The 21,529-nt window shown below is 45.3% G+C and overlaps 1 protein-coding gene across 1 annotated transcript in view; it reads left to right on the top strand.

Annotated features, from left to right (window-relative positions):
* LOC148478301 (bestrophin-4-like) overlaps window positions 1–21,529 on the top strand; it is a 71,559-nt gene that overhangs the window by 13,748 nt on the left and 36,282 nt on the right. Inside the window, exons 4-5 of the mRNA XM_088455632.1 lie at window positions 1,752–1,829; window positions 5,318–5,461. Of these exons, the coding sequence (XP_088311758.1) occupies window positions 1,752–1,829; window positions 5,318–5,461 (222 nt within the window). The remainder of the gene's footprint in view (window positions 1–1,751; window positions 1,830–5,317; window positions 5,462–21,529) is intronic.

Here is a 21,529-nt window from a genome sequence, read left to right as displayed (position 1 = left end):
TAGAGTTGGTCAGTCTGACTGAACTGCAAACTACAAACGTGAACGCGCATGAACGATAATCGTTCATCGTTTTAACTTAAAATGTGAACGATTTTTTCAACGATGAACAATAATCAATATCGTTTATCGATAATCGTTCAAAAAAATTGTGTGTGTATGCACCTTAATTAATACTCTGCTTATTTTACTTTCAAATTAATTTAAAACAAAGTAATTTGTACCTTTTAGTCCCTGTGTAATGAGAAATAAATTGTGATGCTCAGTAATGTGTTGGCAATGTCTGTCCACAAAACCCTCTTAGGTGCTATTATAATACTTTCTAAATTCAAAGTATTTAGAGAAAATGAGAGTAGACCTAATGTATTATATAAAGGTTTTTGGTGCTATTTTATTAATGAGTACTAATTATGAGATGAACACATTTCGGAGAAGGAAGAGGTCACTAAAACAAGGCAAGGCCTATATATTAAGTTAAGGCCATAAGTATAACGGATCCCCTAGATCAGTGATTCCCAACCTCGGTCCTCAAGGCACACTAGCAGTCCTGGTTTGGTGATATCCATGTTAACGCACAGATGGTTTAATCAAAATAACTACGGTACTAATTATGTTGCCTGTGTTCAAGTATGGCTATCCTTAAAACCTGGACTGTTAGTGTGCCTTGAGGACCGTGGTTGGGAACCCCTGCACTAGATACATAGGAAGTAAGATAATACATACCTGTGCGAGAATACCTAAAAATCCTGCATACATAAGTCAGGGCCGAAACTAGGATTTTTGTCACCAGGGGCAAGACAGTAATTTGGCGCCCCCCATGTAATTCCCCCTGCAGTAGTGCCCATATTGTAATGCCCCCATAGTAATGCCCATATGTTAATACCCCCATAGTAATGCCCCTGTAGTGCCCACCATACAGTAATGCCCCTGTAGTGCCCATGCTCCCATATTAATGCCCCTGTAGTGCCCATGCTTTCATAGTAATGCCCCTGTAGTGCCCATGCTCTCATAGTAATGCCCCTGTATTGTCCATGCCCCCATAGTAATATCCCTGTAGTGCCCTTACAGTAATGCCCCTGTAGTGCTCATGCCCCCACAGTAATGCCCCTGTGGTAATGCCCCTGTAGTGCCCATGCCCCAATAGTAATGCCCCTGTAGTGCTCATGCCCCATTAGTAATGCCCCTTATTGCCTATGCCCCCATAGTAATGCCCCTGTGGTAATGCCCCTGCCCCCATAATAATGCCCCTGTAGTGCAGCTTATTAAAAAAAAAAATACTTACCTTGAACCCCGCTCCTGCATCCAGCGTCGCGTCCGGTCCGCCGGCTGCTCCTTGGAACTATGGGGGAGATGTCATGACGTCTCCCCCATAGTGCCCGTGGGGAGAGCCGGAAGCTGGAGTTCGGGAGAGAACTCCAGCCTCCGGCTCCGGCTACACTGCGTCGCTGCAGAGAAGGAGCCGGGCGCCCGCTGGTAATAAATATTACCAGCGGACGTCCGGCTTGGAGCCTCTCTGCAGCGCTGGGCTGGAGGTCACTGGCACCAGGTACAGCGGCTCACCCGGTGCACGTGCACCTCCAGCCCCCCCCTAGTTGCGGCCCTGCATAAGTGTATTATTGGAATATGACTTTATTATTGTAAAATGAAAAACATTAGATTTAGAATTCAGCTTACCAATACAGATAAAATTAAATGCCTTATAACGCTTTCCCTAATTATTACTGAAGGTTCCTTGTAAATCTATTTTTCTATAGGAGCTGAATAATTATCGTGCAAAGTGCAGTATGCTCTTCCACTACGATTGGATTAGCGTCCCGCTGGTGTACACACAGGTAGGTCTCATATCCCATTTGTAAACCGCAGTAGAATTTGCTGGCATTAAACAAGTAAATGCTGATAAAAAATAACATCGCACACAGGAGGTTACCAGCAGCCAGCTCATTTAATAATATTGGGATGTTGGATGAAGTTTCAGGACTATGGGCCATATTCAATTTGAGGTGAAAAGTCTGAGGTCGGACTTTTCGCCATCATCTCCGTTTTAGGAGGGGATAAAGTATTGGGCGCGTGCCCGCGTATCCAATAAGGATCCTGCGAAAACGGGACCCGGCAGAAAGGTAAGTATCGAAAAGACCTGTCAATTTTCGGGAAATCATCCTGGCACCCCCCTAAAGATGGTCTGACATGGGGGATCACTATGGGTACCCCCTATTTGGCCTGCTGAAGGTAATTGGGGTTTTTAAATAGCCACGGCAGGTGCATAAATGCGCCTGTGAAGAAGTGATGAAAAATAGCACTTAGCTATTATTTTTTGCCAAAAAATAGCTACTTCCATCAAATTTGGGGTACATGTAAATGGATGAAAGCATATTTTTAAGTTCCTAAAATGATTGTTAAAAACTCTTCAAAAATGCACTTGCCGCAACCACCCGCATTCTAGAAAACACCTGCCGCACACACGGGGACCCCTCCTGAGGATATTTCGCTAGTTTTTAAGTTTGTTCAAAAACATTTTTTTTTCACCCCAAAAATGAAAGTACTTTTTTGGGGGGTATCCTGAGGAATTTTTTTGACACAGATTACATTAAGGGGGCATTCCCAAGGCTGCAGGCTATTTTTTTTTTTATTCTGCACCCCAATTCCCCAATTCTGCACTTTTTTTCGCCACCTAAACAGTGGTGAAAACTTATCCCCGTTTTTTTACAAAGACTTTTTGCACCTGCGAAAACTCTTTGTAATTGAATATGGGGATACGTGAAACTGGCAAAAATGACGTCATCGGAGATAAATTATCGCCGATAACGGACTTTTCACACCTAATTGAATATGGCCCTAAGTTGGATATAAGGTTACTAATTAGGGTCTCCAGCTCTAAAATAGCATTATTTCTGTGTCAGGTTTACAAATGTGTATACTGACCCCTAACAATAGCATAGAGATGGGGCGTGGCAGTGTTAGTACTAAGGGCCTGATTCAGAGCCGGACGCTCTGACCAGAGCGCTCACTCTGAATTTGGGCCGGCCTAGCTTAAAATGGAGCGGCCTCCTGGCCGCTTGCATAGCTGTGGGTGACCACCCACAGCTTATGCAAGCGGCCAAAAAGATGGTCGCGATGGTCACGACCATCGGGCTTGTGACGAGACCCACAAGGGTCTGAATGAGAGCGGGTCTGAATGAGACCCTAAGTGCTCACTTTAGCTGCATACACACATAACGATGTTAGTAAGCAACGATTTTAGTGAACAATTTTCGTCAAGATTTTCCCTTGAAAAAGTAAACGATAATCGTTTATAAAAATCGTTGGTTACTAAATTAATGAACGATTTTCATGAACAATTCTTTAAACATGCATATAGTGAATGGACATCGTTCATCGTTCATTCTGTACAACTTGAACGATTTTCTGAACAAAAATCGTTTGTTGGACAGTCAGAATGGATGATGAACTACAAACTACAAATGTGAACGCGCATGAACGATTATCGTTCATCGTTCACCTTAAAAAGATGAACGATTTTATAAACAATGTAATGATAACGACGTCGTTAGTTAAATCGTTCAAAAAATCGTTGTGTGTACGCACCTTTAGTATTACCTTATTTATGGACAATATAACAATTTAATAAAGTGTCATGTACTCCAGAAACAATAGTGTCCTAAGAGACAGCGGTGACTTGATACGGGTCTGATTACCTATGCTGAAGTCAAAGGGGTATACAGTATTTACTACAGTGCGGGTTTTTAGAAGTGGAGTTGTTCCCCATAGCAACCAATCAAATTTTACTTAACATTTGTCTAGAAGATAATAGCTATAATCTGATTGGTTGCTATCGGCAATATCTCCACTTCTAAAAACCTGCACTATAGTAAATATACCCCAAAATGTCAATGAGGTAATGCTAATGGACAGTCGTGACTTGATACTGTGTCTTGTAACCTACGCGTTTCACCAGTGGCGGCTCCAGAGGTGAGGCTGTAGTGCAGTCCACAATTCAAATAGGGGAGCCACACCGACTGCCAGTGCGTATCTTTACGTGTTTCACCCTAGTATCTTTGGGCCTTTGAGATAAAGGTTTATATACAATTGTGTCCACGTATAATTATGTCACATCTCTTCAGTGTACGTAATTAGCACTTGCCTCTCGTTTCACCTCTCCGGGTATAAGGCGGCACTGGTCTAAGATAAGCTCATATCTAGATTTGGAGGCATTTTCACATTACAAAAATTAACATACTCTGTATCTGCCCTAGATCATATTTATGCACTAAGGGCTCGATTCAGACCCGCTCGCTAGAATGCGCTCGCACGCAGCCTGCCGATTTTTGCATTCTGCGCATGCGTACGCATTGCAGTGCGCGAGTCAGTCCATGCGATCGCCCCTTGTGCATAGACGCCTCGCTAGCTTGAGTGACAGGGCGAGGCCTTTGTGGGTGGTGACAGGGGTTGGTCTCAGAAAACGGAGGCGTGGTTGTGCGAACGCAGGCGTGTCTGAGCATCTTAACGCCGTTTCAGAGGAGCACATAATTAAAACGCAGCGTCATAGTACACGTCACTTGGCTGAATATTACACTGAAGCGCTCGCAGTGCTTGCGGTAGGATATGGTCTTCCACAAGTGCTGCGTATGCATCCGATGGTTCTCGATGTTACTGATTGTTGCATACACTTCCTGTAGAGGACGTGTGTTACGAAGGGAAAGTGGGCATCTTAAGACAGGCTGGTGGGCGTCTACATACACACTGCGATCGCACACCAAGACATAGTAGGCGTGCTAATACCTTGCTGTGCAATTGCGGGATTTGCATACTTTCGCTGCGCACGAATGCATCTAGCGAGCGGGTCTGAATCGGGCCCTTAGCTCTAAGGACTTCTAGCGTCCATTCATTTTAGATGCTAGTGTTTCAGAAAGTCTGTTCTCATTACAAAGTAATTTTCTGCAGTATCAGAATTTTGCTTAGTTTTGAAGCATGGTGATAATAAATAGAAATGTGGGGATGACCAAGTGACTTCAAGAAGATCATGCAGTGTAAAAGTCATTATGTTAGTTTGTTTATGTACATATTACCCATCTCTGTACAAAAGTTTTTAATTAAGACACATCCGACCTTCCAATACACACAGCAGCTTATTTAACCTACCAGTTTGTCTTTGGACTGGAGGAAACCCACAAGAACATTGACCTACAGCTTCCATCAGGCTCAGCCAGTCAGCAGATAACCTGGTGGGAGTTGTAGTTTTGGGGCTAAGGTTGTCTCTCTGTCATTGTTGTTTGTTAAACAGCGAGAAATTGCAGAACTCAGGAGTAGTGTTTTGCTCCCCCAGGTCGTGACAATCGCGGTGTATTCGTTCTTCGTCTCCTGCGTCATTGGGCGTCAGTTTTTGGATGGGGAGGATAAGAAGGACCTGGATATGTACATTCCGATTTTCACTTTGCTGCAGTTCTTCTTCTATTCCGGCTGGCTGAAGGTTGGTTGTATTTTCTATATCTGGTGGTTTAGCTGCTCTTTAGCGAGAGTCCGAATTCACAGTTACCTGGAGAGTAGCAAATTACAGGGAAGTCGGATGTATTTATATAAACCATTGTTTTTTTTTCTTTCCCTTCTTGTTGCTATTTAACAAAATACATAGAATGCCACTGGACTCTGAAGAGTGCTATAAATAGGAGAAGCAGCTGCCATATTGTATGTTTGGTCAAGGGAAGCAAATATATCAATGGAACGGTGCCCCCAGTGGCTACATGGTAAATTACAGAATAGATAACTACTGAGCAAAGCAGAATGTAGGAGTACCCATGTTTATTAGCGAATTAACAGAAACAGAATTTCTGATTGAGGGTCTTATTTAGAGTTAAAAGTAACAGCAAAAAATCAAAATGTAAAATCATGTTGCATTGCAGGTGGGGCAGATTTAGAATGTGCAGAGAAAATTGTAAAAGGGATGGGGTGTGTCCTAGCTTACTTTAATATTCAGTTTATGAACAAAGCTGCCCAGTATTTGTTTGCTACATGCACAAGCAGTCAGTATTTTTTCTGCATGTAAAAAAATAAATGCACTAGCACCCCTTGCATTGAAAAAGGATTTATTATGGAGAAAATTGTTCCTGTTTTGCTCTTTTGCTCCTAACTGAATAAAGCACAGGGGCCCTGATTCAGAGCCGGACGCTCTGACAGAGCGCTCACTCTGAATCAGGGCCGTCCCTGCTCCTTTTTGGAGCGGCCTCCTGGCCGCTCGCATAGCTGTGGGTGACCACCCACAGCTATAGCGAGCGGCCAAAATGATGGTCGCGATGGTCAAGACCATTGCGACCATTGGGCTTGCGACGAGACCCTGCGGTAGGGTCTCGCTGCCGCAAGCCCAGGAGTGCTTTTGGCTCTATCAGAGCCAAAAGCACTCCCACTGACATCACTAGTGATGTCAGTGGGGCCGGACCCAGACGGTAGGCGTTCCCATGGGAACGCCTCCGTCTGGGCAGAACATGCAGCAGAACATGTTGATCCCACCACTTCCTTGGAGAAGAGAATATGCTCTGTCCATAAAGAGTTTTGAACTATTCTGCAATGAGGTTGCTGTCTGTATCTGTGTCCTGCAGTTCAGCTGGAAAGCACCAGCGACACCTGGTGGAAATGCTGGGTGAGGTTGCTGTCTGTATCTGTGTCCTGCAGTTCAGCTGGAGAGCACCAGCGACACCTGGTGGAAATGCTGGGTGAGGCCTCTGAGAAGAAGCTAAGAAATGTTCTGAGCACAAAGATTGCGGAGAAAAAAAGTCTGCAGGAGAGAAGGTCAGGCAAAAGCAGATGGTGTAAAGGAGAGAATCACTGTCCTATTTACATACATCAGGAGACAGCTAGAGGACTTAATGTGGGTACACATTAGAGGATATGTCGCCTGATCTGGCCGACATTTCGTCCACATCGGCAAATGTTTACCCCCCTATGGACGACCATGCGCACTCCCACAGGTCGTCCATCGGGGTCTTACATCGGCCTGCATGGGCTGACGGAATTACCCAGCTGCCGACGCCAGGCAGAATGGAGCTGTTGCCTGACATATCAGGCGGTTGGGCGCCGGATCGTATAATATGTACCGGCCGCTCGATATGTCGACCCATCAGGCATCGCAACACTGGATACACACAATGGTAAATGTGTACCCAGCATTAGAAAATGTGTAAAAGGCGTTTTACTCTCCGTCTCTGATCTGATCAAGCAGCTACAAGTAAATAATATCAAGGTTTCCAGGAAGATGTGTAACATTGAGGAGCAGTGTAGCAAGTCTGATCCAGTGACTGTCTTACAGGATCCAGACATAGGTGACTTGTCCGACACTGACGCCGTGCTAACCAGGTCCACAATGTAGGCAATATAGGTATGTGTCTCATCTCTGACAAGCTGCATCCAAATCAGATCTACACCTGTATTGTCCAGATACACCAAAAATATTTGAGTATAATCAGTAGATTCTCCTCACGGCACCATTACTGTGATGTGGATGTCAGCAATTCAGAGAGCTGGAGGGTGGGGATGTGTTATCCCAGTGCAGACAGAAGAGGAGGTCAGTCACTCATTGGAGATACAGTAATAACAAGTCATGGTGCTTGAATAGATGACAAGTATTCAGTGATACATGACAGTGAAAACATCCCATTACCTGACAATATTCCCTGTGAAAGAGTGAAGATATATCTGGATTATGAGGCAGGACAGCTGTCCTTGTATTCACTGTGTAACACAATCAGACACTTGCACACAGTCTTTGCCACCTTCACTGAGCCACTTAATGCTGTATTATATGTACTGTATACACTGTAGAGAATAGGTGGCATATGTTGGAGAATGCTTGTGTACTTGTGCGGTGGTACAGTATGTACACACCAGCACAATGCATTGCCACTACAGACAGCCCAGTTGCTTAAAATGCAGGATTGTTTACTGAAAGATATGTGATGTAAAGCTGCACTAAAGCCGGGTACACACTGGACAATGTATGTACCCAGAGATGTCGGATGTGGCGGACCCGGCGGGCGTGCCAGCATCGGTAAGTGCATACACACTTGCCGATGCCGGCAACAACGAATGAAGGGGGCTCGGGCCCATGCTGCATTCGGCAGCATGGAATTGTTAACTATATTCCCAGACTGGACTGCATGTACAGACGACTGGGGATATTGTTAACGACCCACGGAAGCACGAGTCATTCATCGGTAAGTGCATACACACACTAGACGTTTTGAACGATATATTGTTATCATTCAAATGAATCGTCCAGTGTGTAGGGGGTGTTACTGTGATACACTGGTTTGGATGTAGCGGAATCCTCCATCTGCAGGTATATCTAAAACCAAACATTGCTGGAAGTATTTTCTGATGTTTGCAGTTATCTACTGATTATTAGGTATATCTATGTAAATTCCATCACTGCTGCAGTATCTCTCTGTCTAAACTATCTGCACAGTGTATTGCTAACTAGACCAAGTTCCTCTTAGCTTTGTGGTATTCATTGTTTGTTTGTGTTAGGAATTTTATTACTTGCCATTTTAGTGGGTGGGTTTTGGGGGTTGATTGCAATCATTGCATACACATGTCAGCATTCACTATTTAACTTTCATTGAGAGGCTGCAGGCTGCTGGTGCATAATATTAATAAGTGCATAATTTTACAAGTGCACTGTATCCATATTTTGGTGTTATACCGGCGTTAAACCGAAGTCTAACAGAAGGAGACCACTCTAACCTCAACCCATCCAAAAAACCTGACCATCTGGACAAGGTATAAACAAGATATGTAAATTCACAATCTCTTCTCTACAAGCAACTTCTGTCTGCTCAACCTGGACATTACTCACTGGACTTACTCTATGAACTTAACACTTTACTTGCTAATATTTGGGCTGGCTCTCTGATTTCACAAATATTTTACAGCATAATGTACTGTGGGCCTGATTCAGAGCCGGATGCTATTTGCGCTCGCTCGTTAAGAAAAAGGGGCCGGATATTTAAATAGAGCGCTCGCTCTTTGCGGTCTGTTGACGCCTCTATGTCTGAATGAGCGAACGAAACATGCGCTCGCTATTTTTTAAAAAAACGCCCCCTGGCCGCTCGCATCATACGTCATCTCCGCTATTTATTAGATTAATCGAGTACATCGAAAGGCGTCTGAACTGCTCGCAGTGCTTGTGGTAGCATTTTCCTACTGCAATCATGCGAGCAGTTCAGGCTAAAAGACAACAAAGTGACGTGGTCGATGACGCTGCTTTGTTAATTATGCACACCCTTAAAACGCCCGTTTTGACCGTTTGGCACGCCTGCGTTCGGATCTCCACTCCCCGTTTTCAAGCACCTTCCCCTGTTACCACCCACAAACCCCTCATTCTGTCACTCAAATTAGCAGGCATTCGCTATTTTGCGAGGACACAATTTCCGACCGCAATGACTGGTTCGCGCATGAGTATTACAACCCATACGCATGCGCAGTTGTGCGAACATCGCTCGGAGCGAACGAGTGGCCGCTTACGAGCGGCTCTGAATCAGGCCCTGTATCTGTGCCAATTTCAGTTTATCTCTACCTTAATTATTTGCCAAGCCTGTCATCTGTCTTCTAACACAGTTTACTTTAATAATCCATTTCTTCCCCACTAAATCTCCATTTTTCCTTCCCTCAATTATAACCTTTTATCAATACACATACACCTTCTTCCACTGTACTTTTACTTGATTCTCTGCAAATCTCCTGCACTTTATCTTACATATATATATTCTTCTCCTACATCTAGATTTCCTCCCCAAACTCTACCCAGCCACACCATGACCATGTTTTCATCCAATTCCTCCTCCACTCAGTGTATACCCGATCCACTGCTTTGCCCCCTTCTTCCACCTTTATCATTTCCCTCTTATCTCCTCCACCTCCTCCTTCCTTTATCTCCCCTCCTCTGTCTGCCTTCCTCCCTCTCCGCTCCCATTACTCCACATTTGTTCTCTTCTACCCCACCTGGGTCCTACTACCCCACCGCTAATCCTTCCTCCAAGCCTCCTCTCCACGCCATGCCACCCCAACTCCACCCACATCTCATTAAACTCCCTCCCTGCCCACCACCTCCAGGTTCCCTTCCCAACACTGGTGCCCACACAATCTCTCCACTACATTCATCTCGGTCACCCAAATTAATCTCACCTTCTCGTCACAGCAACCCTGATAATCTCATTCACATCTCTACCATAAACACTGTCCCTCTATCTTGTGCCCTTTGGAATGCAAGATCAGTCTTTAATAAACTGGTTCCCACCCATGACCTTTTCATTTCCAAAAACTTGCATCTCCTAGCCATTACTGAAATCTGGATTTCACCCTCTGACACCACTTCCCCTGCAGCTCTCTTCTGCAGGCCTCACCTTCTCTCACACCCCTTGCCCTGGGGATCGTCATGGTGGTGGTGTGGGGGTCCTTCTATCCCCAGGTTACTCCTACCAACTCCTAACCTCTGAACCATCCCTTACATTCTCTACATTTGAGGTTCATGCTATATGCCTCTTCCAACCAGTACACCTGCAAGTAGCTGTCATTTACCGTCCCCCTGGCCCTCCCTCTAAGTTCCTTGACAACTTTGCTTCCTGGCTCCCTCACTTTCTCTCCTCAGACCTCCCCTCCATTATCCTTGGTGACTTCAATATTCCAATTGATATCCCCACAGAATCCTCTGCCTCCAAACTCCTTACCCTCACATCTTCATTTGGTCTCTCACAATGCACCTCCTCACCCTCACATGTGAGTGGGCACTCACTTGATTTAGTCTTAACTCACCGCTGTAATATTTCTAATTATTCCAACTCCCCATTCCCCCTCTCTGATCATCACCTTCTTTCTTTTAACCTATCTCTCTCTTCCTCCTCTCCTCTACCTCCGAAGGCCACCGTCACTAAACGTAACATTGAGGCTATCAATGCCGTTTCTTTATCTTCCCTGCTTGACTCGCTTCTCTCCCCTATCCTCTCTCTCTCCTGCCCTGAACAAGCTGCTTCCCTATACAATGCCTCCCTTACTTCTGCTCTGGACTCTGTTGCACCGGCAATCACTACTCACCCTCGCAGATCCACACTACAACCCTGGCATTCCAAATGCACCAGATATCTGCAAAGGTGTTCAAGAACTGCCGAGCGACAGTGGAGAAGATCACGCTCTAAGGCAGATTTTCTCTACTTCAAATTTATGCTCTCATCCTACAGTGTTGCCCTTTCCCTATCTAAACAGTCCTATTTCAAGAACCTCATTTCCTCCCAGTCCTCAAATCCCCAGCATCTCTTCACTACCTTCAACTCCCTCCTCTGTCCACCCCCTCCCCGCCTCCCCTCCTCACTCACTGCCATTGACTTTGCTACCTACTTTACATCCAAAATCAATTCCATACGTCAGGACATCACATCCCACCAGTCCCCCTGCTCTACACCTCCTTCTTTCCCTGATCACCCATCTCCATCCATTTCACCGACTCTGACATCCTTCTTCCCTGTATCTGGAGAGGAAGTTATGGCTCTCATCCAGTCCTCCCCCCTTTACCCTATCCCTTCATGTCTCCTCCGCTACCTCTCTCCTTGTGCCTGTTCCCATCTTGCCCACCTCCTCAATCTCTCCCTCTCATCTGGCACTGTCCCTTCTGCATTCAAATATGCGATAGTCTCCCCCATTCTTAAAAAACCTACCCTTGATCCCAGCACTCTCTCCAACTACCGTCCCATCGCTCTCCTCCCTTTTGCCTCCAAGCTCCTTGAGCGTGTTGTTTACAAACGCCTTACCACCTTTCTTTCCTCACACTCCCTCCTTGATCCTTTTCAGTCTGGCTTCCATTCTCTCCACTCCACTGAAACTGCCCTCACAAAAGTCAGCAATGACCTCCTTGCTGCCAAATCCAAGAGCCACTACTCTCTGCTTATTCTCCTTGACCTCTCTGCTGCATTTGACACTGTTGACCACCCTCTCTTGCTGCAAATCCTTCACTCCCTTGGTTTACGTGACACTGCTCTCTCCTGGCTGTCGTCCTACCTCTCAGACCCGTCCTTCTGTCTCTTCTCATGACTCCTTTTCCCCACAACAGCCTCTTACAGTAGGTGTTCCCCAAGGTTCCGTTCTTGGACCTCTACTATTCTCCCTCTATACGTCCTCTCTAGGTGAACTCATCAGCTTTTTTGACCTCCATTATCACCTCTATGCTGATGATACTCAGATCTACCTTTCCTCCCCTGACCTCTCCCCCTCTCTCCTCACTCGTATCTCCAACTGTCTCTCTGCTATTTCTTCCTGGATGTCCCAGCGATTTCTTAAACTTAATATGTCTAAGACTGAGCTGATCAGTTTTCCACCCTCCAACATAACCTCACTTCCCACTATTTCTTTAACAATTGATGGCACAACCATCTCTTCTAGCCCCAAGGTGCGCTGTCTTGGAGTTATCCTGGACTCCTCCCTCTCCTACAAACCACATATCCAGAGCCTCTCACAGTCCTGTCGCTTTCATCTCAAAAATATTTCCAAGATTAGACCCTTTCACACCCAGGATGCCACCAAAACCCTCATACACTCACTGGTCATATCCAGATTGGACTACTGTAACCTTCTCCTATCTGGCCTCCCCAACTCCCATCTCTCTCCTCTCCAGTCTGTCCTCAATGCTGCTGCTCGACTCATCTTCCTCTCCAAATGCTCTACATCTGCCTCCCCTCTCCTACAAGCCCTCCACTGGCTCCCCTTCCCTTTTAGAACCCTTCAAGGTTCTCACACTTGCTTACAAAGCCCTTACCCATTCCTCTCCCATTTACATCTCTGACCTCATCTCCCTCCACTCTCCTGGCCGCCCCCTTCGCTCAACCAATGCACGCCGCCTCTCATGCCAACTGATTACTTCCTCCCACTCCCGCCTCCAAGATTTTGCCCGTGCTGCTCCCGACCTTTGGAACGCTCTCCCTCTCCCTATCAGACTATCCTCCTCTTTACAGTCCTTCAAACGGGCTCTCAAGACCCACTACTTCATCAAAGCCTTCCAGCTCCCATCCTAACTTGCTGCAACATGCTCCTTCCTCCGTTTACCCCATCTGTGTCACATCTGTTTGTCTGCCTCTCCCCTTTAGAATGTAAGCTCTTACGAGCAGGGCCTCTACCCTCTTGTGCTTCTCCTTACTTTACTTTCACCTACTTCTTACCCCCCACCATGGTACCTAACACTTGGTTGCCTACGCTCTGTTGCATATCTAGGTGTTATGGTCACTTATGTATCAATGTATATTATCCATGTCCTTGTCCTATTTTTTTTACTGTAAGTCTGTTGTCAAATTATTTGTTTATGTACTTTGTAAGGCACTGCGGAACACTTGTTGCGCCATATAAATAAACAATAATAATAATTCAGCTCACCAGCTGGTGACTATATATATATATATATATATATATATATATATATATATATATGTATATATATATATATATATATAACCTGCGGGATGATGGAATAGTGGTTAATGCAGGATATAACGCTGGAACTCTCAGAGATAAGCGACATCCATCTCCCACTGTGTCACTCTCCCACGGTAAAGACTAGATGGCACCGCACATGTCCAGTAGTAGCTTTGGCGGCCATCTTGGAACAGAGAATGAAGCCTTGCTGAAGGGAAAAAACTGGAGTCTGCATGGTAGCGCACTCCCTTAGCAATACCCCTCCCCCTAGCTACAAGCTTCTCCATGTTACACAAACTTTCAATTTCAGCTTTTTTCGTAACAACCTGAAAGGGAAAGAGGGTTAATCACATAAAAAGGTATCAACATATCACTTGACTTTGGTCTTTGGTTAGATACTGTATATTAGCAAGAGTCCTCTCACTGACAGCATGGGCCATAACAACAGTCTTTTCACTCACGAACTCAGGACTGCTGTCACTGTCACGATTCTTGATGTCTTTCACACTTGTAACTGTCAGATCTTTACAAAGTCTCTTTGCTGATCTTGGATATCCACTCACACCAATCGGCTCTTGACTTTGGCTTCTGGGTATCCTGAGGCTCACTGACTGCAATATTTACAATTTCCTCATCATACCTCTCAGGTGGTCTGCCGATATTTGATCTTGCAGAAAATCTTTTCTTTGGTTGAACTTCCACGCTGGTAGCTTCTGCTTCAGATACATCTCCAGCTGCTAACACAAGAAGAGTTACAGGTGCACAACTCCAACATTACTAATTATATATAATACAATACATTTTGCAATAGAATTTTGCAATAAATAGATAGAGGTTTTGGCATAATCATGGCCATGGTTATGGGCCTACCCACCGCGCCCAGGTAACCTCTGAGGGTAGGTCCCTAACATAACACCCCCAAACAAGCCCAGCTGAGCCACCCCAGGGCATCACTTGTAAAAAGGTGTTAGATAGATAAGAGCTGCTACTGCTGCATGTAGTGAGGTGAAAAATAAAGATGTAAAATAATACATATATATTAAACAAACAATATGAATGTCACAAAGTATCTGTACCCACTTACTGACTTTACTTCTATTGAACAACATACATCTGAATGTACTATCTCAAGAGGTTTTGTACCTCTGCTTGCTGATTTTGGAAATGGCCGATGACTTTGTTCCCTAATATTAAGCTCTCCATAAGTTTCCACAGGTTTCTCTGTGTTTGTCATTAACATTCCTGTGACCATCCCATTCAGTAGCCTTTGAACATTGTTGTATCCAATTTGACCAAATCCCCTGTGTCCTGTAGCAGTTTGTGTCTAGCATGTGCCTAAGATGGCTCCTCTGTGCTGCTTCGGGCTTCTTAGTAGCGTGGGGCCTGGGTACTTTACTCTCGTGGGCCTGGGCCCATAACCTGTTGTAAAATGCATGTACAGTGATATGGCTGATTTATGTACACACCATCAGAATGCCTTATCACTACAGACAGCCTTAACCAGCGGGATAATTTATTGAAAGATGTGATGTACAGCCGCACTCACTGTGATACAATGGTATGGATGGATCAGAGCGGGAGTGCTACAGCTCACCAGTCAGTGAATGCATATAGCTGGCGGGTAACGGTGCAGGATGCTGGAACAGCGGTTAATGCAGAATACAATGCTGGGTATCTCAGAGCTAAGTGGGAGACCCATTCTAACCCTCTCAGGTTGTAGTTATGATGTTGACCATCACAAAGTCGACAGTCAAAAGGTTGACACAATAAGGCTGAATGTCATAATGTCAACATTGTTAAATTGTTGTCATCTAACATGTTGATACATGCAAAATGTCGACAATAGGAATGTTAGGGTTAGGCTCAAAATTGTGTGTCGACATTTTGTACTGTGCCAGTCAACATTTCTACCTCAGGGTCCTTAGGGATCCACAGGGATACCTTGGGGTATAGGGCTTGGATCCAGCCATGGGCACCACATAGTTAAAGATGTCCATCCCAGGATGCACCGGGCCCCCAGGCCAAGGCACCTCAGTTTCAGTAGGTGCCCGGCCGAGAGCTGGGTCATCACAAAGGGGGGCTGTGCGTAACAGCCCCTGAAGATCTTCAATGAGCGGTAGCATAGGACAGTCCAGCAGATGTCCATGCTACTGCTCCGACATCACTGGTAGTGATCCGGGGAACTCGTCGGGCACTTGGGGGTTCTAGCTAGCAGAACCCCCGGGGGCCGCAGACTGTGGCCGGATGTACGGGGGGCTGCATAAGGTAAGCAGCTTGCGTCTGCGGTAGGCGCCCGCTGGCTCACAGTCCGGCATCCCCAGGGCTGGGGGCTCCCTGGGGACGGCAGTATAGTGGAGCCAGGCAAATGCCTGCGCTCTCCACTAGACCACCAGGGATGCGGAGCTGGAGCGGTGCGGGACACGCTCCAGCATCCCGTGGGGTTAATAGCCTTCCCTGTAGCGCACAGGAGGCTCCTCCCCATCACTGCTCTCCGGCGCCTTCCACTGCGGTTTTGGCGGGCTGAGGCAGTGATCCTCCCCAGGCCCGCCTCCCTTCATCATCCGGTGGCCATTTTATGATGACACTGTGGTGCAGGGTGCGGAGCCTGGGTGCCCTTTACATACCTCTCCTCCAGATAAGATCAGCGTATGTAGCGCTATCACTGCCAGGCTGTAAGTGTGTGTATGTGATAGTGCACTTAGTGCAGGATTTCTGCATTGTATGTGACTTGTGCTAGCACTGTGTGACTGAATATATTCTCTTGTCAGCCATTTTAGCTATCCCTATTTCTTCCTCCTGACCAGCCCTCTCAGTGCCAGTACTGTCAAGGTGGGAATCTAGCTCACAGTTTAAGAAGTTATTACTGTGAGAGAGTGTCATATACCACTATGAGGACTCTGTTAGGGGAGCTCCTCTCCTATTTTCCTGCTCCAGATGTAAAGCAGGTGTGGGGGAGGGGCGGTACTTCAGGATGGGCAATGTACTGCATGTTTGGCCATTCCTGGTACCTCTGCTGTACCCAGCACCTCTCAGGAACCACCTTGGGCTTGTTTTGCGCAAGCCTTGACTGTCCTTGTAAATAGGCTGGCAGCCCCTCCTGCGTTTCCACAATTGGGGTTCGCACAGCAGGTGGTAGTCCCGCCTCCAATTCTAGGGGTCCAGGGGCCGATAGTAATGACACAGTGCCCCCCGCAACAGGTCCTTACTTCGGCAGACCCAGATTTGTCTAATTCTGGGGTGCGGAGCACTCAGCAGGATCAGTCTAGACCTGCTAAAAGACCATTATTGTCATATCCATCTGCACAGTATGAGGAGGATGACGGGTCGTCTGATGAGGGCGAAATTCTAGATCTGTCGGACACTGACACTCCTCAAGCTAAGTCTAGTATTTACATTCCAGGGCTCATACGGGTAGTCCGTGCGGTCATGGTAATTACGGACGACAACTTACCTGCAGTGCCTACTCATGCTTATTTTAGTGCAAATTGTATTTTATTGTAGAAAAATCAGTAGAACAACAATATAAATACTTATACACAATATCCGGGTCGTTGCCGGAAAAGACAATATAGAAAAAGTAAGACACTGGAAAATGTTAAAACTCAATCACAAAAATTGCCAGTGACATCATAAAATATCACAACAGAAGACCCATTTATATAGAAAAGAATAAAAAATAAAAAGAATGTAAACACAAAAAAGACACAACACAAGCAGACAGAGACATAACTAGACAACAAGGTGAGAGGGAGGAAGGGAAGGGGATAGATATAATAAATCGGGAAGAAAAAGAGCAGTCACCTCAGATCACATAATATAATCTCGAGTTTATCAGTACTTATTAAAAAGGGGTTGAGAGAAATATAATGAAAAAAGTTAAGTATAGCCATTAATTAATTTCTGAACCAAATACAGGGGCGTAGATTTTATCATTATTTGGGACTGATCTAGGAAATTGAAGGGCGGGAAGCGGATAAGATATTTTTGAAGAACATCGAGTCCTTGAAATCCATCCAGCGATACCAAGTATCTCTGAAGGACTCATAATCACCATCAGCAGAGGACAGTATATCATCCATGTCCATATATAGATCCAGCCAAGTGAACCATTCCATAACTGTTGGAGGAGAGGAGGAGCGCCATTTCACCGGAATAACTGCTTTAGCAGCATTGTTCAAATGGCATAATAAAGTTTTCTTGTACTTTGAGAGGGGCCTAGATGATAGGAGAAACAACCAAAACGTTGGATCTGTAGGGACCGGTTGTCTAAAATAGGGCACTGCCACCAGATATGGAGTGGATTACCTGGGGCCCCAGAGCAGCGCCAACATATATTCGGGACCCCAATCCCCATCTTGGAGAGAGTATCTGGACATCTATACCAACGTGATAACAATTTATATTGAGTCTCCCTAACGCCAACACTAGGAGAGCAAACGAGAGCCAACTTAAATATTTTCTCCCACTCATCGTCAGTTAGGCCGACTCCAAGCTCCAGCTCCCAGACCTTGGTAAAATTGGGGAGAGAGAGGCTAGCGTCCGCCGAAAGAAAATTATAAATCAGCAAGATAGTGTGAATCGGAGGGATAGGGCTAATACATAATTGCTCAAATGGCGTACAAGGCAAGCAGAGAGTCTTAGCGGGACCAAGAGATTGCAGAAAATGACGTAACTGGAGGTAGTGCCAGTATTCCTGAGAGGGTAAATTCCATTTCCCACAGACCTCATCAAAAGGCACAAAGTTACCACCACTCACCAGCTGTCCGAACCTAAAAAGTCCTACCGCTAACCAGGGGTGAAAAATCTTAACATCCATACCTGGGAAGACTTGTTCGTTAAAAAGGAATGAGGTGAGGGAGGAATGGGATGAAGATATCGAGGGGGACTTCCGTAATGTTTTCCAAGAGCTTAAAGTAGGGCCAATGGTAGTATGAGAAATTTTGGGGAGGACAGGGAACCATGGGGCTATTGATAAGGGGATCTTCAGCATCTGATTCTCAATTTGCACCCATTGTTTAGAGGTGTCTGGTCTGGACCAGCACAAAATTCTGTGTAGGATGCAGGCCTGGTAGTAACCTTTAATATTTGGGAGGCGTAAACCCCCTCGCTCTTTATGGCGGAACATGATATCTAATTTCAAACGTGGTCTGCCACCTCGCCAGACAAATTCTCTAATGAGGGCCTGGACTTCCAGAAAGCATCTTGGAGGTAGTTGAATTGGGAGGGTTTGTAAAAAGTAAAAGGATCTTGGGGAGAGAATTCATTTTGAGAATGGCCAGCCTCCCAAACCATGAGAAGGGTCCTGATTTCCATAATCTCAAATCCGAACATATCTTGTTCAGGAGGGGAGTGAAATTGGCCTCAAATAGGCGGGAGAGATCTCTAGTAAGATTAACTCCTAGATATGTAAGTTGGGAAGGGTGCCAGGTGAAAGGGAACGCTGATTTAAGGCCTGAAACCATCTGTGGAGATGCCGTAATATTTAAGGCCACCGATTTAGAGTAGTTGACTTTAAAGTTGGAGAGATCTCCAAATATCCTAAATTCCTCCATCAAATTCGGTAGAGAAATAACAGGATTTGTAATTGTGGCCAATAAATCATCGGCAAATAAAGCTAATTTATATTCATCGCTATATAACCTAAAGCCAGTCACGTTCGGATTCAGCCTGATCGACCTTGCCAGAGCCTCCATACAAACAATAAAAATCAGGGGGGATAAGGGACAGCTCTGTCTAGTTCCATTATTAATGGAGGAGGAGTCAGAAAGGGAGCCGTTAACCCTAATACGGGCAGAGGGAGAACCATAAAGAGCAAGGACGCATTGAAGGCAAATAGGCCCTAGTCCCAAGTGTCTCAGTATTCCAGACATAAAACTCCAATCTACCCTATCAAATGCCTTCTCGGCATCAGTAGACAGTAGAATAACTGGGGTATTAGTAGACGAGATATAATGAATAAGGGCTATAATTTTGGAGGTATTGTCCCTAGCTTCCTGGCCTGGGACAAACCCCACCTGATCATTATGAATCAGAGAAGGTAGGAAATGCTTTAATCTGTTTGCTAGAAGTTTCGCATATAGTTTAACGTCTATGTTAAGAAGGGAGATTGGACGGTAACTGGGACAGAGGGAGGGGTCCTTGCCTTCCTTAGGGATGACCATTATGTGGGATTCTAGGTATTGGCCTGAAAAGGGGGTCTTATCGGAAACCGAATTAAAGGCCTCCAATAATGGGGGAGCTGGTTTGTTCTTAAAAGCTTTATAGTAATTTATAGAGAATCCGTCAGGGCCAGGACTTTTCCCGGAAGGGGTGGATTTAATAGCTTCCAATAACTCGGGTAGAGTGAAAGGTCTCTCCAAGTCCTCACTGGCAAGGTCGTCCAGCCTGGGAAATCCAATTCTAGTGAGATAGGCCTCAATGGCCTGTTGTTTCCCAGGAACATCCGGAAAGGCCGAGGGGGCAGGTAAATTATACAATGTCGAATAATATGAACAAAAAGCTTCTGCAATCTTACGGGTATCATGGAAAACTAATCCCCTCCCATCTTTAATAGAAGGGATGAAGGAACGGGCTCTTTGAGTTCGCAGAGCTCTTGCTAACATCTTTCCGGGTTTATTGCCCCAACGATATCGATTACGACATTTTCGAAAGGAATGTTTGACCTTTTCCAGTAGAAGTTTTTTTAAGGCTGAACGAGCTTCGACTAAATCCACAAAAACATCAGAGGAAAGGGAGAGGTTTTGTGAGTAGATTCCAAAACCTGTATTCTCTGCAATAAATATTCTATCTGTCCCAACCTTTGTTTCTTTAAATAGGAACAAAGTTGGATACATTTTCCTCTAAGGACACATTTATGGGCTTCCCATTTAGTGAGGCTAGATACATCCGGGGTGATATTACATTCTAGATATGTATCAATGGCCTCTTCTAACTGAGATCTACAGTAAGGGTCAGACAGAAGGGACTCATTAAAATGCCAGGATCTGGTGATTGGATCAGAAAATCCGAGGGAGGTGTCCACCCTCACCGGAGAATGGTCAGACCAGGTTGTCACTCCTATAGAAGTGTCTTGTATCAAGTGGAGAAATCTATGGCCAACTAACATGTAATCTATCCTGGAGTAGGACTGATGGGAACTAGAATAATATGAGTAGTCCCTGTCTAATGGATGTGAAATACGCCAGACGTCGGACAGCTGATGAGTATAAAGCAACCTTCCTTGATGTTCGACAAGGGACTGTTGAGGAGCCTGATGATGTGTCCAGGAGATGGTCCAGAACCCAGTTAAAGTCTCTACCATCAAGATCCCCTGTTGGAGTGTATCAATTTTATCCAGAACCCTCTCAAGAAAGGTTGGCTGGCCCTGGTTTGGTGCATAAATATATTAACAAATGTGAAAGGTTGATTAAAAATAGAGCATTTAACCAGTAGGCATCTCCCCTCCTCCAAATTATGTACTTCAGCATTAGTGACTGGCAAATGTTTAGCGAATAGAATAGCAACTCCCTTAGATTTTGATTGGGGATAATTACTATAATATGTTATAGGATAAAATTGATTACTAAGTCGAGGAGCAGAGGGGGAGTGACGGAAGTGGGTTTCCTGTACAAAAACAATATCTGCTCTATCAGCATGAAAAGAACGAAGGGCCTGGGTTCTCTTTTCTGGGACATTCAGTCCTCTGGCATTAATAGAGACTATGTGGAGTGAAGCAGCCATATGTGGAAAGTAGGGCTAAAGCTACATGATACAGAAGAATAGATCTAAATTCTAAAACATTTCTGTAAAAAAAATTAGAAGAAAGAGCCAATAATGGATAACGCCTCAGTGAAGGGGGACCTCATAATATACTGAACATATATCAAGTGGGGTCTGATGCTGGAGGGGGGTCAGGTCCTTTAGGTTTCTTTTTATGGTGCTGTATTTGTTGCCAACGGTCTCTTCTCGGACGGCCAGGAGGAGCAAGTAGAGGAAGTGACAAGGCCTGCCAATCGGGAAGTGTAATAAGCTCCACGCCCAGGGCAGAACAGAAATCAGGTAAGTTCTCGGGAGACTGGAGAACTAGATGTTTACCGGCATGAGTGACCTGTAGAGAGAA

This window comes from Taudactylus pleione, unplaced genomic scaffold, assembly GCF_031769625.1.
Source record: "Taudactylus pleione unplaced genomic scaffold, aTauple2 ptg000662l, whole genome shotgun sequence".
Classification (NCBI taxonomy): domain Eukaryota; kingdom Metazoa; phylum Chordata; class Amphibia; order Anura; family Myobatrachidae; genus Taudactylus; species Taudactylus pleione.
Note: the sequence above shows the minus strand (reverse complement) of the source record. Positions and strands in the feature narration are given on the sequence as shown.